The sequence below is a fragment of the Oncorhynchus nerka genome, linkage group LG24 (genome assembly GCF_034236695.1).
Source record: "Oncorhynchus nerka isolate Pitt River linkage group LG24, Oner_Uvic_2.0, whole genome shotgun sequence".
In the NCBI taxonomy this organism is placed as follows: domain Eukaryota; kingdom Metazoa; phylum Chordata; class Actinopteri; order Salmoniformes; family Salmonidae; genus Oncorhynchus; species Oncorhynchus nerka.
The window spans coordinates 33,476,248-33,496,683 of record NC_088419.1 but is presented as its reverse complement, the minus strand read 5'-3'; the positions used below and the strand labels follow the sequence as shown (position 1 = coordinate 33,496,683).

Below are 20,436 nucleotides of genomic sequence, written 5' to 3'. Positions count from 1 at the left end.
TGAGCGCAGTGATTTGGATGGTGGATCAGGCTAGTCCTTGTAAACTGCAGGGAAATTGACTTCTAATACTGACATTTGAAGATGCTACTGACCCAGTTGACTAAGTTAACCCTGTGCAGAAGCATTCAAGTAACCATTAAAAACAGAAATACAGTATCGTAACTTATCACTTTTCATGGACGGGAGTCCTTGTCGGGGACGGGAGTCCTTGTCATGGACGGGAGTCCTTGTCAGGGACGGGAGTCCTTGTCATGGACGGGAGTCCTTGTCAGGGACGGGAGTCCTTGTCAGGACGGGAGTCCTTGTCAGGACGGGAGTCCTTGTCAGGGACGGGAGTCCTTGTCAGGGACCAGAAAGAATCTCAAGCCATTTGATCATTTTTATCAAAGCTGTTTATTTTCAAGATGTCAGTCACCTAAATTGCAGATTTGAGTTCACCACTGTTACAATCCCAACTGAGAAGAGTAGAAAAATAGACTTTCCACAATTCCTTAAGTCTACGAGAAAGCTTTTTTTCTCGTGACATATTTGTTTTATATATAGAAAAATGTATATGTACAACAAAACAACATTTCAGAGACTGTTCAAAAGTACCTCAAATAAAAAAATACTCTTTGAAACCACTATGTATATGAAGCATTGGCTACACTATTACAAAGAGACTGGTTGAGTGGGCTGGTAGAAAATGTTTGCATAGGACGAAGATAAGGATGCCCAGCCACTGACAGGGAAGGCACTCTTTCGTCTCCATACGAGAGGGAGGGAGGGGGAGCTAAAGGAGAATCTAGAGGAATCGACAGAACAGTCTTAAATTAAGAAATCTCCCGTTGCCGCTGATATCCGATGTCCTAATGCAAACCAGAAAGCAGGAAATGGGTTATTATATCTAGCCTGGTGGTCCAGATCTTTTTGTGCTTTAGCAAAGTACGCGTTAATTCGCTGACATGCCAAACATGTACATACGGCTTGACAACAATAGAAGAGTTGGCTACAGCACATAGTACGGTATCAGCCTGTTACATACCCAGCCCCCAACCTGGTCCTTGTGAAAACCTAGAGAAAGTGTGAGTGCATCTCTAAATACAGTATCTTACATAATCATGTAATCAAGGGTCTATTAAAGTCAACTCATAATGCAAAGGTAACATACCATAGTACTTTTTTATAGATAATAACTAGGTTTACATTAAACGGTGACAGATTTTCATGCAAATATTCTAAAATCTGCAAGTTTCCACCAAACAGACATGTTGCGGATAAAAAGCAGTGCATGATGACAGTGCACACAAAATGTACTTTTTCGCTTAAATTTTATGTACCGAATAAAAATCGAAAGTTTGTTGGTTTTCCATCACATTTTCAACTCTACCGATAGTTTTGTCGCAAAAAAACGTTGCATTAAACAGCAAATGTACCTACTCTGGTCTTGACTCAAGCGTGCTCACGGGTACGCTGTGGGGGTAGGTTAGTCTACATGAGATTATTATGGATAACAACAACATTTTTTATTTGTCAAACGGCAGTCAAGCATCGATCATCATGTCACCAGAATAAAACCCTCGATATTTATTGGAAAGGAGCATCAAGCTCATCACCTTGCACTTTCAACACCCTGTGAAGTTCATCATCATGTATTTAATCTGTAGCCTAATAAAATACATGCTTTCACGGGTCATAGTGGGAGGATGATTATTATATCAATATTTGCGCATAAAGGCATTTCCACTTCCATTGCTTGCATAATTAATTTTACAGACAAAAAGATCCCACCATGTCAAACAAAATGATTTGTCAGCATTTATAAAATTTTACCGAAACTTCCACGTTCTATCACAGCTGTCATGATGTATTTAAAAAAAAAATACTGTATGACTACTCAGAAACGTGGTTACTGAAGGGAAATGTGTCACTCATCAAACTCAAACTACCCAAGAGGACAATCAACTGAACATCTCCATTCTACCTACAGGAGTGCTACTCATCAATGAAAACAAACATACAATACTGTTATGAGATTATACTTTTAGTGCAATAGTGAGGCCCTCTGTACAAGTTGCTGTCAATGTCTATCATTCTGAATCAAATTAGTGGGTATGCATCATCATATTGGTTCTCTAAAGGGTTAACAGTCCGCGGGTTACCAGCTTTCATCTTTATTGCAACAGTCATGTTTGTCCAACCATTGTGGTATAACACACAATATTACAATACAATGGAATTAGTCATCTAGCTTAAACCATGAAAGGCAACAAAAAGAACGTACAAACTGCAGGATTGGTAATGCTCATCTACTCACTCTGTCCAAAGCCAGGAGTCAAGCCCTCATCCTCAGCACAGATGAGACACTGTTCAGGGCAGACCAGGGGGTCATCTCTACACTTCAAAGAGACCTCTGCATTTTCCATTAAAATAGATGAGCTCATACCTGAATGACCAACAAAATCAATTCATACCTGTGTCAGTGAGAATGTGCTCACACTAGTATTGGGAGAGAAAACCGATCATACCACCTGTATTTGGAGAGAAAACCGATCATACCACCTGTATTCGCCAAACTGCCATAAACTCATAACTATATTAGCATAGCAATCATCTCATACATGTGCAGTTTTAGTAAAGTAAACGGGTAACTATTTTGGCTAGGAAATTAGTTAATGAGTCCAAACACATAACGAATATAGCTCAAACCTGGATTTGCCAGTTTGCGGAAAGCTGCATCAGTAGATTTTATTTGACTGTTATTTGATTCAAGAGACCTCCGGCTGCAATCCTCAGGGGCTGCAGAATCAGATTCCAACGTGCCCGTTTTGGTTATCACTTTTTCACACAGGGTCTCTCTCGGGGTGAAGACCTTCCCTTTAAGGTTAAAACAAGCCCAGGAGAAAAGTGTCCCAATAGAGCACGGCCTGGCATTCCCTTCCTGCTGCTCGGAGGGGGGCAACGTGTTTATTAGATCTGGAGCTCCTATCTCTACGTTACTGCCGGGGGGGCCCTTCGCTAATGGGAAAAGCGGGGGATAACATCTCATGGTTCTCTCATATCTTTCATATTTTTGTCCCATCTCCTCCCCTCCATCTCCGCCTCTCCCTCCATCTTCTGTAGGTCAGGTCTGGATGACCTTGGCGGTCTGCAGGGAGGAAGGGGAGGCTCTGGCCTCGGGGGCTGCAGTACGGTGCGGCAAAATGTCTCCGTGGGGGTACTCTGGGCATTAAGTGAGAGGATAAGGCTAAGGTACAGAGGGGTCTGGAGGAGGTTGCTGAGAGGGCGAACTCTCTTCTAAGCTCACTGCTGCAGCAGTCACAGGCCCATTGTTTGCAAAGGGCTGCGCTGACACGCTCACTTTTTTCTCTCCCCTCCTTATAGACTGACAGTCTCATATTACAGAGTAGTCAGGTCTTCGAAAATGTTTATGAAAAAAAACGTATCCATACTAAAACCCAGCACCCAAAAATAGAAATGATTCAAACTACATCCTTCCTCTTCCACAACCATAATAGCTACAGTACTGTCCACGGTCATTAGTAAGAGAGAGCCCACTATGGACAATGGTTTAGTTGTTGTTGAGCTCATCCCCTAAGGCGGAGAACAGAGCATTAACAACACACACCCACTGACACGTGTGAACACACACACACACACACACACACCACCCCTTCTAGTCTCGAGCAACGTCAGCAGTGAGCCCTCACCAGTGGGAGGTCGAAACGATTAGCAGAAAAGCCAAGGAAAACAATCTTCTGCAGGTTATGATCTTAGCAAAACAGCCACAGAGACATCTAGATCTAAAAGATATTAGCACCACTGTACAGTTCTAATAATTTGCATTCCAGTACATGAGTTCCAGAGGTTCAAATGAGGGAATGCTTGGCATAAAATGAGAGCGATTGGGGTTAAAGTACTGTGGAGTGACTATAGCAAGTGAAGAAGTCTGGGTAGAGACAAGACATAGCCTGGTTGCAAGTCTGTTTCTGCTCTTTTACCAGGTCCTTATGGAATTGTCATGCCAAACATTTAGCTTGACAATGGAGTAGGCAAGAGCACAAACAGATCTGGGACCAGGCTAAGACAAAGAACAGAAAGGGACCCAAGTTTGGATTGAGGAATAGCACCATCAAATGCCAATGAGCCCAGAAGGGGGGTGGAGGAGAGAGCAATGGAAAAGTAAACAACAGAGCCATTCGAGGGATAACTCATATCAGATGATGGATGCTACTTTTGACCCTCTTGACACAAGAGCCGACACCCAAACGAAGGTTCTGAGCATGCCAGTGACAATCAAAATGAATTCTAATTGCTACTTATCTCCTATGTCTTGGTGATATACATTAGTCTTCAAGTCGCCACCATCGAAAGCGAGAGGAGACAAAAAGCCATATCAAAAAGCCTGCAAACATACTTAAGCCAACCTTATCCCAACCTGCTTCCCAATCAGACCTCATTCATGAATTGATAGAAAGAATATTCCATGTCCCACCATTCATACATGCATGAATGCATCAAAACCAACTGGAGGACTTCATCCAACTTACGAAACTGACGAGGCAAACGCCTTACACAGTAACTATAGTCTGTCTCCCTGCAGTTGACCAACCAGGTTCAAAAGAACAATTTTTAAAAAATCACCAACAAGTAGGGATTTCTATGTTTCTCCAGTACCTTCTGCCTTGAGAATCATTGCATGCTGAAAGGGCATACAGAAATGAGTCATTTCAACTGCTGAGATAAAAGGTATTTGTGTTAGGTTTTCTGTGAGAGAAACATAATTTGCTAACCATCAGAGGTGAGTCTCTGCCTCGCAGACAAACATGAGGCATCAGCATTATACAGAGAGCCAGGTCATGTTCATTAGGGCGCGCAACGGAAAACGGAAGAAAATATTAGAGAATGTGTGAATGGTAGTATAGCAGGGGCACAATACAGCAATTTCATTTCTCCGTGTGCGAGGAGATGGTAACAGAAGGAAGATAATTACAGTGAACCCAAGTCAATGTAATGTTTTGACAATGCGGCGCAACAGGAGCTAGTGAAAAATGGGATGGAAAATGTTTTGAGATTCTGAATCGAAAGGGAGGACCCGTGAGTGAGCATGTTTTAATTGAAGCTAGGTAAGTCTTTTCACCCAGTGGACAAGAGATAAAAAATTCCTCAAGAGGAACCATTTAACTGTTTCCCCCCCGCTTTAATTATTCTTCCACAAACCTCCATTGACATCATCACAATTGTTGGTTGTTGGGTACAGTACGTCAAAGTAAGGATGGTGACCGAAGCAGTCTTGTTCAGATCGCCATGGAGGAAGACAGGGAGTCATTGGATTGAGGAACTGGGCTTTGGTTTGGTTGAAGTTTATCCAAGATGGCCGCCGGCCATGCTGAGCTATGGAAAAGGCAGAGGGGCACAGTCATGGGGCCTGCATCTTGATAAATCTCCACAAATTGCTGTAGGGTTAAGGCAGGGATATTCTACTTCAGTTCTTGATTTGCTGTTGCTATCCCGTTTTAATTATTGAGGTTGAATTTAGACCCCGGAAACCAGGTGTATATGCACATTCTGGCCAATCGACAGTAATAGATCAACAAAGTGGGAAACGTGGTTTGGAATACTAGCCCGGGTTCAAACGACTTACAGTGCCCAGCACTCAGGCTATTGAATATTACAGTGAGGTTAAGGTAAAAAGGACATCTGCAAAGTGTAAGTGTTGGGAGAGGACCAAGAGATAGCGCTGAGCAGTGGCTACCACTCACATTAACTATGGGTATGCAAAGTGGATGACTTCTAGAGTCACTTCTAATAAAAGCAGCTATGCAATTATTATTCCTGCCTTGTAGCCACATTGGTAGTAGTAGGAAGATTTCATTTGTGTTTCTCTTCTCCTCTTTGTGCTCTTGCTCAAATCTTATATTGCCCGTCCTGACATACAGCCCGTGGGTCGTAAAGGATTACAAGTGTTATTACTGCAATTCCACCTTTTTCAAAAGGAGGAGCTATTTGTAATGGGCAGGTTGCTGAAATGAGTTTGCAACTCATTGCCTGGGCATTTTTCAATTTATTTCTAAGGAAAGCATACCGGGACACAAATATAAATATATAACTCTACAGTACCCTCATCCTGATGCAGGAAATTAGTATAATGGAAATGAAACGATGACTGTGCGTTGTCAAAATCCAAAACACTGGGCGGAAAGGGAAGGATTTATTCAAGTTCGATGACCAGTCAAGACTCATTTTGAGAAGAATAAAAGTGATTGGAGGATAAGCAGTTGAGCGTGGATCCAATCTGGGAGATGGGAAGGGCTAGGACCCATTATGTTAATTCATGAGACTAATCTATTTGGACAAATAATTCTCAACCAAACCAAGCCTTTCCTCCTCATCCCCCACCATGGCTCTGTGCTGAAGGCACTGTGACCGCCGCATCTCGTTAGTTGGTGCAGCACCTGGGGCTCGCCGGGGGAGGGGGGGACTACTACTATGTGTGCTTAGTGCCATTGCCCTGAACTGAGCGCGAGTATGACCACTCTGTCACCGGAGACACTGCCAACCACTGAAGCCGTCAACCCCAAATCCCCCTATAGCGAACCGTCCTTTAGCGCTCTTGCCTTTTCCCGAGGCCTCTGACAGTCTTAGTTGCGGAGGGTCAGAGTGCAGACTTCCTGTAAGGGTACTCAGGTTTGTTGGGCGACCTTCGGTCCCTGGCCCCCACCACCTCCTCGGAGTAAGGTTCTGCGGGCCGTGCCTGTCCCAGTCCGCAAGTGAGGTCTGTTTCAGTTCGGGCGCGTCCTCTCGGGTTGTGTGATGCCCCGGCTGCTTGAACTCCTCCGCTCTGCATGGCCAGAGCCAGATCTAGTCTCTGGGGGGGTTGCTCCAGAACATCCAGGCGGAGTGGGGTGCCGACTGGGCCGCGGCAGGGGTTTGGCTGCTGTTCGTCGGGGGAGTACTGTGGAGGGACAAGGCCCCCTCCCGAAGGAACTCGACTGTGACTGTAGAGGTCCGGCCCGGCGAAGGAGCTCACGTGGCGCCCGGGAAACTCGTACAAGTCAGGATACTCTGACGCCTGGGCCTCGGGCTTGGGCTCGGCAGCGTGCCTCTTGCGGGAGGCATACGGACCGTGGCGGTTCAGGCCCAGGTGGCAGTGGGGCACAGCAGGAGGGGCCGTGGAGGGGTGAGGATGCGGCTCGTGAGGCTCCACCTCCATGGTGACCTCGGGCAGGCGACGCTCCTTTAGGGTCATGGCCGACACGCCCATGGCAATGTCCGGCATGAACTCGTTGATGACCGGCGCCACGTTCTGCAGGAACAAACAAACCTTAAGACAATAGCAACCTGATACGATATATTGGGGATGTCAAGATGAGGATATTTAAGCTCTCATTGTCCCTCAGAAGTACATTTGAGAATAGGGCCCCACTTTCCTCTCTTCCATTACACATTGTTGCCACCTACATTTCAACATAGCTCATGACATTCCCCTCGATCAAAATGGCCTCGCCACATTCCCACACAATTCCAACTCTGCATTCCCGCTATCCCCGTAGGCCCTGTCATTACCACTATCTCAGGGGAACACTACAGCTCTGAAGTCCTGTAGACCTCTACTCACCCCTTGTTTATCCTGATGCTGGGTGCGTACCCCCCCGCCCTGGCGATTGGTGCAGTCTGGCGGCAGGGGCTTGGCCGCCGGTGGATAGGCGGGGCTGCCATGCTTGGAGGAGGAGCTTGCTGTGTGGTGGAGCAGACTGTGGTTGCAGGGGTAGGAGAAAGAGCGTGACGGGGGCTGGCTGGGGGCACGGCCAGGCCTCCACCCACTGGCTTTGAGCTGGGCATTGTGAGTGGGCGTGGCCGGTGGGTGATAAGGTGGCGGGGGAGGGGGCAGCGGCGGGTGGAAGCCCGCCATGGCCTCCAGATCGGTGAACATGCTCTCCACAACTGGGCTGCTGTTGACCCGGCAACGCCCTCCACTACGGCTGCCACCTGACGGCTGGCGCAGCGCTAGGACGGGGCTCTCGTCGCCAAAGCGCTCCTCTGGGAAGAACTTGTGAGGGTTCTATGAGGGGTGGAGTACAGCACACAACAAATTAGTCCAAAATTGCAGAGGAACAGCTTGCCAAAGCTACTTAAGAAACTAGACGTACTTCGTCTTAAAGGCAGTCTGCTACATTACGGCTATGTAAGAAAAAAAAGAGTCATTCTAACTGGGGGAAGTCAAAAAATGTTTCATTATTTCCTCTGCTCTCAGTTCAACGTTGGAGTTAACTTTGGCCCAGTCACCACTCAATGGAAAACTAAATAAAAATGTAATGAGGGGGGACAAAATGCCTGATGAGCTCCTGCCAGAATTCCTGAGACGTTAGTCATTAAAGTGGCACGCTGGTGACAGAGACCTTCAGCGCATTAAATGAAAAACACAGCCAAACAAAAAGGAACACGGCATGAAAACAACATCTCTTCACCGTATCCTTTAGGATGTTGACCAATCCATTACTGCCTAGACATTAGATATTGATATATAGCCTATTTTTGACCTATTATTTGACATATTGTACAAAACATTAAGAACACCTGTTCTTTCCATGATATAGACTGACCAGGTGAAAGCTATGCTCCCTTATTAATGTCACTTGTTAAGTCTTCAAATCAGTGTAGACGAAGGGGAGACAATTGAGACATGGATTGTGTATGTGTGCCATTCAGAGGGTGAAGACAAAACATCTCCACTGGCTTCCAGTTGAAGCTCGCATCCGCAACAAGACCATGGTGCTTGCCTACGGAGATGTGAGGGGAACGGCACCTCAGTACCTCCAGGCTCTGATCAGGCCCTACACCCAAACAAGGGCACTGCGTTCATCCACCTCTGGCCTGCTCGCCTCCCTACCACTGAGGAAGTACAGTTCCCGCTCAGCCCAGTCAAAACTGTTCGCTGCTCTGGCCCCCCAATGGTGGAACAAACTCCCTCACGACGCCAGGACAGCGGAGTCAATCACCACCTTCCGGAGACACCTGAAACCCCACCTCTTTAAGGAATACCTAGGATAGGATAAAGTAATCCCTCTCACCCCCCCCTTAAAAGATTTAGATGCACTACTGTTCCACTGGATGTCATAAGGTGAATGCACCAATTTGTAAGTCGCTCTGGATAAGAGCGTCTGCTAAATGACTTAAATGTAAATGTAAATGTAAGTGTCTTTGAACAGGGTATGGTGGTAGTGGCTAGGTATACCGGTTTAAGTGTGTCAAGAACTGCAACGCTGCTGGGTTTTTCACTCTCTACAGTTTCCCATGTGTATCAAGAATGGTCCACCACCCAAAGGACATCCAGCCAACATGACATAACTGTGTGCCAGCCTCCATGTGAAAGCCTTTCGACACCTTGTAGAGTCCATGCCCCTATGAATTGAGGCTGTTCTGAGGGCAAAATGGGGGACTACAAAGCATCGGTAATATGCTTAGAATATACCCAAAAAGGGAGACTGGTACAAAATCTCTTTTTGTGGATGGTCACAGGCACTTCTGTCGACGGATGAAGTAGTTGAGAATCCGTTCGCTATCATATAATTTTCACACTATGGGCGAAAGTTTGCACGAGGAAATGGCAGCGAGCATTAATCAAATTACCATAACATTTCAAATAGACGGCAGTAGGTACATTATCCTGTGCGAGCTCCAAACACGGCAACTGGTGACTGATCGCGTGCATCACCTGCATCATGCAGTTAACTTCTCTAGGATAGGGGGCAGCATTTGGAATTTTGGATGAAAAGCATATTATTAGTAGATTTGGATAGAAAACACTCTGAAGTTTCAAAAACGGTTTGAATCATGTCTGAGTATAACAGAACTTATGTAGCAGGCGAAACCCCGAGGACAAACCAATTCGATTTTTTTTTTTGAGGTCACTCTCTTTTCAATGGGTTTTCATTGGGAATCCAGATTTCTAAGGGACTTGCTTGCATTTCCTACCGCTTCCACTGGATGTCACCAGTCTTTAGAAATTGGTTGAGGTTATTCCTTTGTGTAATGAAGAAGTACGGCCATCTTGAACGAGGGTCACTTCATGTGTACTGTTTGATAGAGGCGCATGACCAGAAAGCATGCTTCAGTTTGTTATCTTCCTGTATTTAACACAGATCCTTCAGTCTTAAATTTTATCGATTATTTACTTTAAAAAATACCTCAACAAAAAAACAAAGAAAAACACCTAAACATAGTTGTATTACAAAAGTAGTTTGAAATGTTTTGGCAAAGTTTACAGGTAACTTTTGAGATATTTTATAGTCACGTTGCGCAAGTTGGAACCGGTGTTTTCTGGATCAAACGCGCCAAATAAATGGACATTTTGGATATATATGGGCGGAATTAATCAAACAAAATTACCATTTGTGATGTTTATGGGACATATTGGAGTGCCAACAGAAGAAGCTCGTCAAAGGTAAGGCATGAATTATATTTTATTTCTCCGTTTTGTGTCGCACCTGCAGGGTTGAAATATGTTTTCTCTCTTTTGTTTATGGAGGTGCTCAGATAATAGCATCGTTTGCTTACGCCGAAAAGCCTTTTTGAAATCTGACATGTTGGCTGGATTCACAACACGTGTAGCTTTAATTTGGTATCTTACATGTGATTTCATGAAAGTTAGATTTTTATAGGAATTTATTTGAATTTGGCGCTCTGCATTTTCTCTGGCTTTTGGCCAAGTGGGACGCTACCATCCCACATATCCCAGAGAGGTTAACAAAATTCGGGTGAAATATCTTTGAAGAAAAGTAAAACATTTAATTGTGCTGAAGATGATTGTTTATATGCACTTATCTGAGCTCTTTGTGCCAACCTACAGCTTTACTAAGTTCAATAAAACGTAACAAATCTATAAAAAAATGTAAAAAGATTGATTGGCATCTCACCTGCAGCAGTTCTGCGGCGGCGTCCGGCAGGCCGAACTCGCGGAGCACGCGGATCTGCAGCTCATAGCTAACCGTGGCACCTTCGCCGCAGTTTAGGGCGTACGCACGCTGTACCTGGTCCGTGTGACGCAGGTCCTGCAGCCTCCGGATCATCTCCTTCACCACGGCCAGCCTGGGAACTGAGAGCGAGTTCATTACAAAAACATAACTGAGTGACCTGGCTGGCCTAGCTGTAATGCCCGCAGCCTCCGGCACACGTCTATGGTGTTGCCATAGGTTCGAATTTGTATAGAAATTAAAACATAATTGAATAACAAAATTAGATAGTCTTTTACATGCTGGGGACCACTCAAACATAAAATCATGACATAATGGTAAATATTGCATGTATTGTGTGTGCTAGAGGATATGGAAATATTTAGCCTTTTCAATGGTCCCGGAGGGAATTTATTTTCTTCTTTATCATCAAGTCTTCGGAGGACAAGTTACATTCTAATTTTACACAGTAGTTACTGTACATAGCAAAGATAGTTATTTTATATACACTATATCCTGATAGATAGTACTAACATATCTAGTATATATTATATAGTGTTTTCAGTCTTAACTATTATTGATCATGAGCTTCTAATCCCACCCCTCAGCTACTCTCAGACCATCCCACCTATCTCCTTAACCCCACCCCTCAGCTACTCTCAGGCCATCCCACCTATCTCCTTAACCCCACCCCTCAGCTACTCTCAGGCCATCCCACCTATCTCCTTAACCCCACCCCTCAGCTACTCTCAGGCCATCCCACCTATCTCCGTAAACCCCACCCCTCAGCTACTCTCAGGCCATCCCACCTATCTCCGTAAACCACCCCCTTATGATTTCCATGTGCCATATTTTTTTCAAATGTACTGTGATGTTTCACACAAACTCTGAACCTTTCTTTTCGCATAGTATCTACAGATTGTAAATTCAAGATGAATATTTTGACCAGGATTATTATTACATTGTTGATTGATTATGGCTTTCCAAATCTCCCAACATTGCTATTTGTTGGGTTAGCCATTCCTGAACTAAGTCCCTGAGGAATTAGAAACGCTGTTATTTAATTGGATGGGGGGTGAGAGAGAGAAATCAAATCAAATTGTATTTGTCACATACACATGGTTAGCAGATGTTAATGCGAGAGTAGCGAAATGCTTGTGCTTCTAGTTCCAACAATGCAGTAATAACCAACATGTAATCTAACTAACAATTCCAAAACTACTGTCCTATACACAGTGTAAGGGGATAAAGAATATGTACATAAGGATATATGAATGAGTGGTGGTACAGAGCAGCATAGGCAAGATACAGTAGATGGTATCGAGTACAGTATATACATATGAGATGAGTATGTAAACAAAGTGGCATAGAAACACTAGGACTGAAGGAGCGAGAGAAATGGGAGAGAGAAGGATAGGTGAAAGCAAGGCCAATGGTGGAGGCCAAGGGGAATCATACAAAAAATAAAGGCAGGGCAGACAAAAGAAAAGCAGAAAGATAAAGGGATGGAGGCGGGAAAGAGTGTGTCATCTCTCTATGGTAAGGGAGAAAACTGTAGGAGAAAAAGAGAGGGCGGGATGATGAGAGAGGGATGGAGAGAGAGTGGGAGACGAAGGGTGAAGGGTCATCTCGCAGGTCGTCCCATCTCTGTCAATAATGGCAATAACTACTGCTCGTCTGAGATCATAAAAGAATATACCCACACAGTCCTAATAAATTGCTCTATTGGCTCTGGTCAAAAGTTGTGCACTATAAAGGGAGTAGGGTGCCAGCAGGCGAGAGCAAAGGAATGCCTTTCCAAACCCAGAAAATCAAGAGCTAACTGAGAACTTGAGGCACTGTCAGGGCAGCGTGGTGGAGATTAACAATATATGCAACGCATAACCGCCTCTTCACTGGGCACTGAGTGGATCGGCAATGAGATAAGAAAACAAAGAGGTTCATCACTTGTTGGAGGGATGAGGATAGATGGAGGGGAAGTCTCTCTCTTATCTTGTATTGAAGAGAAATAGCCATAACAGAGTACTAACTTACGGGTAGAAGTGGCGCCTTAACATTCCCAAACCTACACTGAAATGCTACGGAATAAAACTCACAGACTTTAGATCAGTACTTAAGGGCCAACTTTGACGTGCACCACAATTTCATGAGATCTCCTACATGTTTCATGTCGACCATTGGAGTTTGTAGGAAGACTGCAAATTGGTAGAGGCGGGATTTATTCAGTCAAGTTTGTCATAGCAGCTTGCTCAACACCATTTCTTCCTTGTTACAATTGCATTAGCATCTTTTCAGGAAGAACTGACTTAGACGCTCTGGATAAGAGCTACAAAATGACAAAAATAAATAAATCTACAGCCATGTTTTGATCATTTTCATTTTGGGAAGCTGGAAGAAAGCTAGCTTTGCAGCTCCACCCACCTGGTATCTCATTGGCCACCACTGAGGGTGGGGTCGTCTGGCTGCCACCGATTTGCTGGTGGTTGATGATGTGACAGCACTGGGGCACAGCATTGTTGACCATGTAAAGGGTGTCGGGCACGTTGGACATGCGGACCATGCGCAGGCGCACCAGGTCTGTCTGCTCCACCATTATCTCATCCAGCACAGACTGACAGACAGTACAACAACAGGGGGGTTAGAATGTATGTGTGTGTGTGTGTGTGAGACACAGGGTTGGGGTCAATTCAGGTTTCAATTCAGTCAATTCCGAGGGCGAATTGTAATGAATCTTCATAGACAATAATGGACAATAGCATGGGTAATTTCAATCCACCCCTTGTATCTTAGATGTGACGGTGCCCACCATTGTTCATGTTGTGATGTACAAGCAGTGTGTGTGCGCATGTAGTGGTTCTGTTGTGTGGTGTTGTCCCAACCTTGGCCTCCTCCACGTAGGGCGAGAAGAGGCGAGGTCGCACGTAGATGCCGGCACTCTTTTGCCTCAGCCAAGAGTTGGCCTTTCCACCCTCCAACGTGGGCAGCATGTCTGAGGGAGGGGTGCTGATCAGACCCCTCTTCATCTGGGAGGGGGTAGAGTGTGAAGGGAGAGGGAGAGAGAGAGCGAAGAAAAGAGCGAGAGAGGAGGCAGAAAAAGAGAGGAGGTGTGGGGAAAAGAGGGAGAGTGAGAAGGAAAGCAGGAAGGAGAGGGCAGTCAAGTTAAATGGAGGAATGCAACATACACTACAGCCAGACTGATCCTGCTGGCTTCATAGATCGAAAAAAGTTTGGCAACAAAAATACTTGCTGCATTAGGCTACCTAAACGTAAACCAAACACTGCAACAAGACACAGTATATAGTGCATAACATGATCTACAATGGAAAAAATTATAATAAGGATCCCCACAGATTCTGTCTTCCCCGGTATGACTGTTTTAGCCTGGGAAAACACACCTTTATTTATTTATTAACCCTTATTTGACCAGGTACATTGACTGAGAACACATCGGCTGTGTCCAAAATTGGCACCCTCTTCCCTATATAGTGACCAGAGTTAGGGAAGAGTTGTAGGGAGAATTAAGGAAATGAATGAACCAACTGAAAGCTGGGGATGATTAGGTGGCTATGAATGTACGAGGGGTTAGATTAGGAATTTTAACCAGGACACGTTCAACTCTCGCGATAAGTGCCATGGAATGACCACAGAGAATCAGGACATTGCACCGAGTCGGAGAGGACCTCGCTGTTGGAGGGGCCGCATGTGTTCGGTGCGGACACACACACACACTCTTTCACACACACTGACTGTGTCAGAGAGGACCTCGCTGTGGGGGGGCAGTATGTGTTCGGTGTGGACACACACACACTCATTCACACACACTCACTGTGTCAGAGAGGACCTCGCTGTGGGGGGGCAGTATGTGTTCGGTGCGGACACACACACTCATTCACACACACTCACTGTGTCAGAGAGGACCTCGCTGTGGGGGGGGGCAGTATGTGTTCGGTGCGGACACACACACTCATTCACACACACTCACTGTGTCAGAGAGGACCTCGCTGTGGGGGGGCAGTATGTGTTCGGTGCGGACACACACACACACTCTTTCACACACACTGACTGTGTCAGAGAGGACCTCGCTGTGGGGGGGCAGTATGTGTTCGGTGTGGACACACACACACTCATTCACACACACTCACTGTGTCAGAGAGGACCTCGCTGTGGGGGGGCAGTATGTGTTCGGTGCGGACACACACACACTCATTCACACACACTCACTGTGTCAGAGAGGACCTCGCTGTGGGGGGGCAGTATGTGTTCGGTGCGGACACACACACTCATTCACACACACTCACTGTGTCAGAGAGGACCTCGCTGTGGGGGGGCAGTATGTGTTCGGTGCGGACACACACACTCATTCACACACACTCACTGTGTCAGAGAGGACCTCGCTGTGGGGGGGGGCAGTATGTGTTCGGTGCGGACACACACACTCATTCACACACACTCACTGTGTCAGAGAGGACCTCGCTGTGGGGGGGCAGTATGTGTTCGGTACGGACACACACACTCATTCACACACACTCACTGTGTCAGAGAGGACCTCGCTGTGGGGGGGCAGTATGTGTTCGGTGCGGACGTAGGGCAGCAGAGGGGACAGGATCTCCTTGAGCTCCTCCAGGTCCAGGTCTCTCCTCTTCACCCCCCGCTTGTTCACACTGTGGGCCGTGCCACTTAGGAGGTTGGGCTCTGAGGGGGGATACACACACACACACACACAGTAAGACACACACGCAATGCAATCGGGATGTACAGTATCCAAGCTCCCACTATTTAGAACGTTGCAGTGCATTAGTTCACAGCGTAGCCGTTTTTGCCACAGGAAAATGCCACCTAACCTATTTGGCCTTACTTGATTAATAATTGTGTTCCGGACCTCGGCTAAATTGGGTTGCTTACTCCTGCAGTACGGTATATATTTTCACACACACACACACACACACACACACACACACACACACACACACACACCTTCACAAAAGCCAAAACATATGTGTATGATCCATCCCTCCATGCAAACTAAGTAATTTAAGACACTGGAAAATGACATAAGCTGATTCAAACTACTTTTCGAGTTCGGTCCTGCTGTATTTTTTGTGTATCTGGAGTAACTGGTTTCCCACGCCAAGGAAGAACCCCTTTGGGAGAGAGCTATGGTTTTTCAATTTCCAATGAAGAATCTTCAACAAAATACCTAGCTGCACCCAAAATAGACTGCTCATCTTGAACGACAAATTAAAGTGTAGAGAAGGAGTAAGCCTGACATCCCTGTTCTCCGGTTGGCCCAAACGCTCATCTGACTATGTTTGTGTCCCAAATGGCACCCGATTCCCTATGTAGTACACTAGATTTGACCAGGACCAATAAGGCTCTAGTCAAAAGTAGTGCACTACGTAGGGAATAGGGTGCCATTTGGACTGCAAACTATGGCTGGTTAGACAGAGTCAGGTCCCGTCCAGCCCTACTCAGCCAAGTCTCCCCTGGGCTTAGTTATTACTCCACTTAAACTGGATGAGAGCATAAATCACTGGCCCAGAGCAGTTTGTCAGGGGTGGTGTGTGTGTGTGTGTGTGTGTGTGTGTGTGTGTGTGTTTGTGCGAGAGAAAGAGAGGTATAGAATGAGCGAGTGAGAGACAGAAAGAGGGGTAGAGAAATAAGGAGAGTGAAGGAAAGAGCTTGATTGCAGAAGTTGCCCTGTAACTACAGACTTCGGATCAGATTAAACCCTTACCTTCAAACCTAACTGTAAACATTACAGCTTGGGGAATGAAACAATATCTGAGCCTGTATCAGTGGATGTGGGTATCTTCCACCTACTCCAAAGGAGGCGAGGGGAGAAGAGAGAGAAGGGCCAAATGGAGAGGGAGGGAAGAAGAGAGGGAGGGAGAAAGAGGGAGGAATGGGTCTCTCACCTCGGTCGGCCATCCTCTTGATAAGCTGGTGCTCTCCCCACTTAATGAGGTACTTGAGGATGTCCTGCTCGCTGGCCTGTATACCGAGACAATAATTAGAAGCCATGGGAGATGAGGCGTGTATTCACATCGTACCATAACGTTTTGCAACGAAAACAAACGTTTCTTATTGGCAAAGTTAAGGAAGATGACCCACTAAGTCTTGTCCGCTTGAACTCTACCTGTAATGTCATGTGTTTTGGATCTGTAGAAAAATGAATGAGCGTCAAGCTACCTCTCGTTGTAGACCAGGAAAGTTACCAGGATATGAGCGCCGTGTTTGTTCTAAATCCTCTTTGGAAATTAAATACATTCATTCTGGACTAAAAAACAAATACAGAATGCCAGGTCCAGTCCTCCCGTGTCTGCTGCTTTGAGTGAAGCGTTTCAGCTTTGATGTGGGTGAAAGAGGGCACAGGGTTTGCCTTTGATGGCATGACTTTGACCTCCAGGCAGATAATTGTCCAAACCATTGCTGTGCGTTGGCATGCACCGTGTGTGCCGTGCATGTGTATTTATGTACTATGAGCTTATGCATGTGTTTTTTTGTCATGTGTGAAAGTGAGAGAATTAAAGTGTAAACTAGCCTGTGTGTGTGCATGTCTCAGAAAACGTGTAATGCCTTACTATGAATACTTGCCAGTGTGCGTCTCTGCGCATATGCATTCCTCTGTGCGTGTGTGTGTCTTCGTGTATGCTTGAGATTCTTCTCCTGCATGTGTTTGAATGTAACACTCAGCCAGGAACCCCTGTGGCGGACACTAATCTGCTCATCATAGACCGTTTGGGCTGGGGATTTGACGATGTTAGATGCCGGAAGCTCTCCCAGCACCAGTCAAGGATGCTGCTCCGAGGCCTGAAAGGTCCCTACACAGCCTGGGGTGTATTCACTAGGAACCAAGCGGAAGCAAACGGGACGAAACGGGGAGGTACCTACCCTAATTTGTCCAATAGAAACTCACATTTTTGTTGAAAAGTGCTTGGTCAAGGTTTGCTACGGTCAGGTGTGTACTAATAAATACACCCCAGCTTAATCTTCTTCACACGAACAGCCTAGTCTTCCAAGGGTGACTTGACATTATCCTCTAAAAGCACCCAGGCTCGCAGCGCACTCAAAAACACGGCACTACCTGCAGAGCTTTCTGTAAGCTAGCCTACATCTCAAAACTTCTCGTCTGTGAATGTGGGAATGTGGAAATGTGTTGCATTGCGGTTACTTGGCACTCTGCTTGTGTGCGTTTAGAAGACTGAAATGCCACCCAAGGTCCTCATAAAGTGGTCTGGTCTTCAAACAGTTAGCCTATTTGTATGCCACAAAGAGCCCTCATAAAACAGCCTTGTCTAACAGCACATGACCACTAACCAGTCCTAATATCATCTATCATCATCAACTTCTACAAGCAAATCCCCCCTCATATCCAGTCTATTTCCAAAGAGCTCAAAAGCATATATATTTCCCAGCAATGAAGCAGAAGCCCGTCAGATACTCGTTAAGCCCTAAACACCTACAGTATAATACAGAGTGTAATGGTCACCACAGACACGAGCTCAATCATGATACACTGGCACTAGTAAGAGATAAGAGGGAGAAGAGGGAGAAGAGCGAGCGAGAGAAAAGGGGGTGTTGGAAGGGAGGAAGTGAGTGTTCTGAAGGACCATGCCAATTCCACCAACTCCCCAATTACCCTCTGGGCACACCGCCTCTCCTGCCAACTCACCATACCCGTCTCCTCTCTGATAATGACCTTTCCGCCGTGTCATTAAAAGTTTGAATCAGAAAAAAAGGTCTGTTTACATGAGAGTGGATACAGGATCCTCGAACATGGCGTTAGCTTGTAAACAAAGCACCAGTTTCTCACTCCAGTCTAGTTAGGGTGTCCAATCAAAAACGCATCTTTTGACCAAGGGGTAAAAAATGTTAATCGTCAATCGTGTAGATACTCCTCTAAGAAAACCAATGGTCTAAACCTCATATCTTTATCTTTATCATATTCCGTTAAAAAGCTACAGGACTTTTTACCCTTGTAGGACGGCCAAGATTAGGGTAACTAAATCAATGGAGGCCAGAGAAAAAAAAAGTGGTGCAAAAAGGAACGCCCAAAAATATGAGTCAGCTAGGCTGGATGCTGTGCTAGAATTAAGGCTCACCGTTGAACTCGTCATCGTTCTTCTCGAATCCGGAGGACATTATACAATATGGAGGTAAGATGGATATTGATTTTGAGACATATGTAGTATTTTCATATTTAAAGTATATGCTTTTCTTATTAATGCGAAATTCCTGTTATATTTCCGAAGACTTAAGAAAAACAAGCGTATCGCTGAAATGCCAACCGAGCCCTGAGCGTACCGCAAGCTTTTTATTTCCAAAGCCTTTTACTTTTAAATCAGCTCGTGTCATGTTCATTTAGCCGTTTTATTATCGGATGTATTAGGTTACGAAAACCGACTTTTCAGATATAATGTCAATACAGTATGTTTGAGAGTTTATTTTTCATTGTGTTGTGCATGCCTGAGTTAAAGTGCCTTTTCATGCGTTTGAAGATTGTATAATGCTAACATCCTAGCCTTTGTATTTATTGTCAAATGGATTTCACATATGACACTACCATTTTCCCTTTGTAGAATTCCTTTTTTGGCTGAATATATCCATAGCATTTGGTGGCAACAGTCTGGAACAGGGACCACAGTATCTCCTGCAAGACCATCGGATTCAACCAACACTGGTAAAAATAAAAGTGCATTTTGTTTATTGCTTATTTTCCTGTTCTTCTCAAAATTCCAAGGTCTATACTTATGAACACTTGTTTAAACTCTTTCTCGAACGTGCTATTTGCTAGCTTTCCCATGAGATAACGTGGCACACTTAGCCACTATGCTAACAATATATGACATGATGCATCCTAAACTGGCCTACTAACGCTAGACAAAGCGAGTGAGTGAGTGCATGCATCTGCCTGCCTCTCACCTGCAAATAGTCTGACTGGATGGCAGCCACCAGGTGTTCCTTGCCCAGTTCGTAGAGCACGTCAGAGGTCATGACCTGGCTGAACTCCTCACACAGGAAGTGCATGGCCTGCCGGTGGACCCACTTTGAGCCGTAGGGCTGCGAGCTCCACTTCAGGATGGGCACCAACTTGTCCAGAGAGATGCTCTCCACCACAATGTCCTCGCAACCTGGAGACAAAGGGACAGGTGGGTTTATGAGGACATAAAGGGGCAAAATTGTAATATTTTTAAGGTTTTGCTTTCCATGACTGCAATATCTTAGTACTACACGTCACTGTCCCTGAACTGAATAAAATCGTCTGGTAACTGAAATGAATATAATACAAAGACTGTCATATATAACATTGAGTACTGCAAATGTTATCACGAGAGTGAGAGAAAGAAAAAGGAATTGAGTTACAGTGGGACCAAAAATACATACACATAATAACGACATTATAAATATTGATAGGAATGTATATCTGAGAAGAATTAAATGGTACAGTGGGGATCAATTAATAATTCACTCGATTGCACACACTGCTGTAGGGTAGTAGTGTTCC

General features: G+C 45.3%; 1 protein-coding gene across 1 annotated transcript in view; it reads right to left on the bottom strand.

Annotated features, from left to right (window-relative positions):
• Positions 1-369: 369 nt before the first annotated feature.
• Positions 370-20,436, bottom strand: part of btbd7 (BTB (POZ) domain containing 7) — a 114,666-nt gene continuing 94,599 nt past the window's right edge. The window contains exons 4-11 of the mRNA XM_029631604.2: positions 19,854-20,062; positions 16,847-16,922; positions 15,463-15,623; positions 13,811-13,954; positions 13,353-13,542; positions 10,896-11,074; positions 7,598-8,041; positions 370-7,285 (exon numbers count right to left, since the gene is read on the bottom strand). Of these exons, the coding sequence (XP_029487464.1) occupies positions 6,635-7,285; positions 7,598-8,041; positions 10,896-11,074; positions 13,353-13,542; positions 13,811-13,954; positions 15,463-15,623; positions 16,847-16,922; positions 19,854-20,062 (2,054 nt within the window). The 3' untranslated portion in view covers positions 370-6,634. The remainder of the gene's footprint in view (positions 7,286-7,597; positions 8,042-10,895; positions 11,075-13,352; positions 13,543-13,810; positions 13,955-15,462; positions 15,624-16,846; positions 16,923-19,853; positions 20,063-20,436) is intronic.